The sequence below is a fragment of the Rutidosis leptorrhynchoides genome, chromosome 7 (assembly GCF_046630445.1).
Source record: "Rutidosis leptorrhynchoides isolate AG116_Rl617_1_P2 chromosome 7, CSIRO_AGI_Rlap_v1, whole genome shotgun sequence".
NCBI classification, from domain to species: domain Eukaryota; kingdom Viridiplantae; phylum Streptophyta; class Magnoliopsida; order Asterales; family Asteraceae; genus Rutidosis; species Rutidosis leptorrhynchoides.
The window spans coordinates 355,997,787-356,003,511 of record NC_092339.1 but is presented as its reverse complement, the minus strand read 5'-3'; the positions used below and the strand labels follow the sequence as shown (position 1 = coordinate 356,003,511).

At 32.1% G+C, this 5,725-nt stretch overlaps 1 protein-coding gene across 1 annotated transcript; it reads left to right on the top strand.

The window, feature by feature from the left end:
• Nucleotides 1-1,218: 1,218 nt before the first annotated feature.
• On the top strand, nt 1,219-4,812 carry LOC139858180 (methionine gamma-lyase-like). The gene is made up of 3 exons (XM_071847036.1): nt 1,219-1,527; nt 1,831-2,355; nt 4,145-4,812. The coding sequence occupies exons 1-3, from the start codon at nt 1,269-1,271 to the stop codon at nt 4,720-4,722; spliced, it is 1,362 nt and encodes a 453-aa protein (XP_071703137.1). The 5' UTR covers nt 1,219-1,268; the 3' UTR covers nt 4,723-4,812.
• Nucleotides 4,813-5,725: the final 913 nt, after the last annotated feature.

Genomic DNA, 5,725 nt, shown 5'->3' with positions numbered 1-5,725 from the left:
AAGAGGTTAACAAATTTCTTCAATTCAATAAAATTTTCTGTTCTTCTTCTCTTTTCTTTGGAGATCTTTGACCGTCTTGAATTAGGTCATAACGTCGTCTATCTTAATAAGTTATGCAGATTTCGATTCATGTGGTCATTCTCTGCTGCATTGGTGTTTTCGCTTTCCACTCTCCATCATAACAAAACGTTTCCACTCACAAATCAAAATTGTCGCCATGATTTTCCATTTCCCAATTTTCACTTTAAATCAAATGACAGTATCAAGGTTATGTTTACTAAGAAATAATGGAGTCGAATACAAATTTGTTTTTATGTGTCAGAAAACGTTTCTCAACAAATAGGAACATTTGTTATTGTTAACGATGTCGTTGTCGGTGTTAGTGGTTTTGATTTGATGTTGCCGTTTTATATTTTGCTTGACCAAGTGTTTATTTTTTAGATTGTTGGTTGTATGTCCTCCCATACATCTGAAAACGGTGATGACATTCGAACGATATTATAGTTTTAGTTATTGACTTACATTGTAAAGTTATGTTTTGATTTTTAGATAACATATCTGTATTATCATAGTAGGTATTGATTTAAAATCTTGAATTTAGGTTTTGATTTTAATGTAATTTTAGGTTTTCACAAGAGAATGTCTCTATTCGTATATGGAGTGTTAAACATACTTTTATATCCATAAACAGGAAAGAATATCACTAATAACAAGATCATGGATTCATTGATTTACATAAATTCTTCTGTTATTTTTGTTATTTGAATGTACAAGCTACTAACATTTGTGCCGATGTCAAGAAGTTCCATATTGCAGACTTTGAAGACTTATGAGAGTAGCTATGTCGATATATCTAATGTTCAAAGTGTAGCTCGTAAGTCTTTGTATCCATTACATTACATTGCTAAAATTAAAACATTGGATAATTCTATCGATTTGAAGATGATCACATTAAATTAGGTACAATAATAATATATTATCGTATTTTCTCCAAATTTTATGGATACACCCTCCCTATGTCACATGTCATTGTTTATCTTTCATTTTTTTTCTAAATCCAGAAAAGTCTCCCAACGTGTCACATTTTGTAACTTATTTGGACAAACAAAAAAGTGACCAGATTCACTGTACTGAATTACCATGCATGATATACTAACATTTATAACATTTACATTAAAATTTTCAAATTCTTCTATAAAACCACCCCCATCATACCACCATCTTTCATCGCCAAATCATCTTCTCAATCCCCTAATTATTTTCTTTCAATGGCCGAAACAATCCAAAACAACAACAATGTTCTCTCCTCTTCTAAAAAGAGGTTAACACCCGACGACAACAATAACAACGACAATTTCGTCACTAAAAAACAACCCCCAACGACCAAACCAACTTGGGTTGACCCTGTTTCCGCTTTAGCCAATGCCCGCCATGAATTCGGCGAACATGGCGGCGTAAATATGTCCATTGAAGCTTCTGCCACTTTTACCGTCATGGAACCCGAAACCCTCGGTCGCATGTTTGCTGGTTAGCATTTTTTTTTATTTACTATTATTTATCATAGTTTTAACAAGTATTGATATTGATATTGAATAAAAATGTCCTATAATTAAACAATTGTCACTTTATAATTAGTTAATACGGAGTAAATAATCATTACTCCATATGTGCAAATATGCAATATATTAATGTACATTAATGACTATCTTTAACGTTTGAAAAATCATTTTATTTATATATATTTTAGAAATATTATTAATACTAGTACTAATGCTCATACTTCAAATTCTTATATTTACATCTATTTTTTTAATTAAAATTCTGTATCAGGTGAATTAGGAGCGGATCGTGATTTTTTCATCTACAGCCGACATTTCAACCCGACAGTACTAAACCTCGGACGACAGATGGCGGCGCTAGAAGGAACTGAAGCGGCGTACTGTACATCAAGTGGGATGTCAGCCATCTCATCAGTTCTGTTACAGTTAGTTAGTAGCGGCGATCATATAGTTGCATCACAAACCCTTTACGGTGGAACTCACGCGCTTTTAACTCACTTTCTACCAAGATCGTCCAACATAACGACGTCGTTTGTTGATATACGTGATCTAGAGAAAGTGAATGAAGCAATAGTTGAAGGACGTACGAAAGTACTGTATTTTGAATCAATGTCGAATCCGACATTGACTGTAGCGAATATTCCGGAACTTTCTAGTATTGCTCATGAGAAAGGTGTGACTGTTGTTGTTGATAATACGTTTGCGCCGATGGTTATGTCGCCAGCTAGGCTTGGTGCTGACGTGGTGGTTCATAGTATCTCGAAGTATATTAGCGGTGGGGCTGATATAATTGCAGGTATGTGTGTTTATATTTATCAATTTAATGTATTAAATTACCTTAAATTTTTATTTTTATATATAACGAATAACGATCATTAAAATAGAATTAATTAGTTTAAATAGGATCACGTTGTTTTAATCGGTATTGTTAATGTTAATTTTAATTGTGAATGGTCAAAAGGAAATGAGAATGATATGTGGTGGTATTGGTAATTGGTTTGGTTATATATTTATTTATATTTATATTTATATTCATATTATAATTATATTATAATTATATTATATTATATTATATTATATTATATTATATTATATTATATTATATTATATTATATTATAAATATAAATATATTCATTTAGAAAATGAATCTCCAGTAGCAACACAATAGCAATTGAGGTATTAATTTTGACTTTTCAAACCTCTATTTCGAGTATATATATAGTATTAATAAATATTAATTGTGACATATATCACAAAAGAAAGGCTAGTGAAATGGTTAAATGTTTGTTTGGTAGAAAAGAAAGGTTTGGACTTCAAGTCTTGGTATCTTCTCTTTCCCATTTTTATTATTCTCTTTATACTAAGTTATCTTTCATTTCTTTTAAGTTCTCATAACCCATTTCTTTTTATTCCCTTTAAATCAAGTCTTGGTATCCCCATCTTTCTTTTCCCATTTTTTTTATTCTCTTTATACTAAGTTATCTTTCATCTCTTTTAAGTTCTCATAACCCATTTCTTTTTATTCTCTTTATACCAATTTATCATCCCTTTCTTTTTCTTTTAACTTTTCATAATGCATCCTTAATATTTTTTATTTCCGATTCAATCATTCAAGTCCAATTCTTTTTTTTTTTTTTTAAATTTCTTTTTAATCTAACTTTTCTTCCTTTACATTGATTCTTTCTACTCTCACATTTGACTATTAAATAACAAGAATATTCAGATTATGTTAATTTTAACTATTTTAATTATTGATTTGAAATAAATTTTCTCTTTGATATTTTTTTAATGGTTACTAACGTTTAACTATGTAATTTAAAACATAAATTGTGTATAACGAAAAGCTGATTAATTATGTTATATATAAAAAATAAGGGTCCGCCGTTGCAACGCGCGGATGGCCCCTAAACTTGTTATGTACAATTAAGAAAATATTTATGTGATATCTATTTATTACTCAAAAAGTTTTAAGTTTTATAGTTTAAATTCATAAATAAATAATTTAATTATCATCATTAATCGCACTTTTTTTTACACAGAAGTATATAATTTGTTTTACACAGAATATAATTTTTTTTTATTTTTATTTGGAAATAAAAAATAGAGAAGCGTATAAATATAGAAGTGGAAGTAAAGTAGGTGGTGGCAAGCCTATCATAGGATAAGTACTATTAACAAAATCTTTATTGTTTTGGCAATTGGTTAAAGAAGAACAGAGTTCATGTGACTATCAAACACTATTGTTCATAGTAACTATCACACGGAAACCATATGTAGATGCACGTGTTTTCTCTCGTGAGTCGTGAGTATAAAAAAATAACAGCCAAAATAGTATAAAACCATTTTACTTGTTTGATTACAAACAGCCAAAATAAGGAAAATGTCTACATCCATGTGAGGTGTTTGTCCTATTCAATGCAGCTTTAGAATATAGTAACAGACTAACAAATTAAAATAGTAATTAGGCTATCAGCATCATAAATAAATATTTACATTCGGAACTTAAAGAGCTACGGAGTATTTTTTTTCAAAATAGGAATCAATGAGTATATTAGGTTCTAAAATGACATTCTTGTAATCGCAGGGGCTGTTTGCGGGCCAGCTAGTCTTTTGAACTCACTTATGGACCTTCACCAAGGGGCCCTTATGCTACTTGGCCCAACAATGAATGCCAAAGTTGCGTTCGAGTTGTCAGAAAGAATCCCACATTTGGGCCTCCGGGTCAAAGAGCATTGTAACCGGGCTTTGATCTATGCACAAAGGATGAAGAAAATGGGCCTAAAGGTTATCTACCCGGGCCTAGAGGACCATCCTGATCACCATCTCTTAAAGTCCATTGCGAACAAGGAATATGGTTATGGTGGGATGCTATGTTTGGACATGGGGACCGAAGCTAGGGCTAATAAGCTGATGAACCTCTTGCAGAATCAAACTCAATTCGGGCTCATGGCGGTTAGTTTGGGCTACTATGAGACCCTTATGTCTTGTTCAGGTAGTAGCACGAGTAGTGAATTGAACAATGAGGAACAGGCATTGGCTGGGATCACGCCTGGTCTGGTTAGGATGTCGGTTGGCTACAGTGGGACTGTCGAACAAAGGTGGGGCCAGTTTGAGAAGACCCTCTCAAGGCTTCATGATTCGGGATTGTTATCGAAGAATTAAATGTTTAGTGAGAATGTAAACAAACTCCGAATCTTAATTATGATACTGTTGCTAGCTTCATGTTGGAATTGTAATAATGTTATATTGTCACTTTTAGACTCAGTTGTGAAGCGTCTTAAACATTTTCCATCAAAATTAAAGCGGGAAATTTTTATTCGTTTACCAAAATTTTATTTGTTTACACATAAAACATATCATATAAAACTCCTTATCGAACGCAAGAAACATCTTGCGAGTTCTACCATTTTTGTAAGGGTTTATTTTTTTTTATAAAACAATATATATATTTCATTTGTAGCCTTTTGAGCCATTGTACACATCTTAACAAAAATGTCTACTAAATAACTAGTTTTCTAAAAGGAGATGATTCATACAGTACCTCCATTTTGTCATATACCAAACATCAACTGCTACTACGTAACTACTTATACTGAATTTGATAGAGAATAGTCCAGCCAATTGAAGCCCAACTGAAGCCTAGTTAATGCAGGGTTAATGTGTAGGTTGAGCTAACATATATAGTAGTGATGTAAGCATGTAGGGGAGCATCTGTGATTTTGAGTATTTTGTTGGTATTCGGCCATTTAGACTTCCGCAACAACATATTGTTCATCTTGTCTGATATAACGACCCGTTCTAATCCTCCTGGACGAAGTCTTCAATAGATGGTCCCGTTGCGGTGTTCTGACCTCTATATGACATGAACGACTCCAAGTAATATCTTTAAAATAAGCAACTGCACAGCGGAAGATTTCTTTCAGACCTGAGAATAAACATGTTTTAAAAGTGTCAACCAAAAGGTTGGTGAGTTCATAGTTTTATCATGAACAATAAAATTCATCATTTTGATACATCACAAGATTTAAATACAGTACACCTATCTCGTGTACAAAACTATTTTTTTATAATGCTTAGCAGAGTAGGTTTGTATCCTTTTCTCTCTCGTAGGTTGCCTCGCGATTTTTAATAACCATACACATATCTCGTGTACAAAATATAATAC

What these genes read in the sequence shown, in the direction of transcription:
- LOC139858180 (XM_071847036.1), top strand. Translation starts at nt 1,269, where the DNA reads ATGGCCGAAACAATCCAAAACAACAACAATGTTCTCTCCTCTTCTAAA. An exon ending in CCTCGGTCGCATGTTTGCTG is followed by an intron (nt 1,528 to 1,830) that starts GTTAGCATTTTT and finishes ATTCTGTATCAG; the next exon opens with GTGAATTAGGAGCGGATCGT. An exon ending in TGGGGCTGATATAATTGCAG is followed by an intron (nt 2,356 to 4,144) that starts GTATGTGTGTTT and finishes TTGTAATCGCAG; the next exon opens with GGGCTGTTTGCGGGCCAGCT.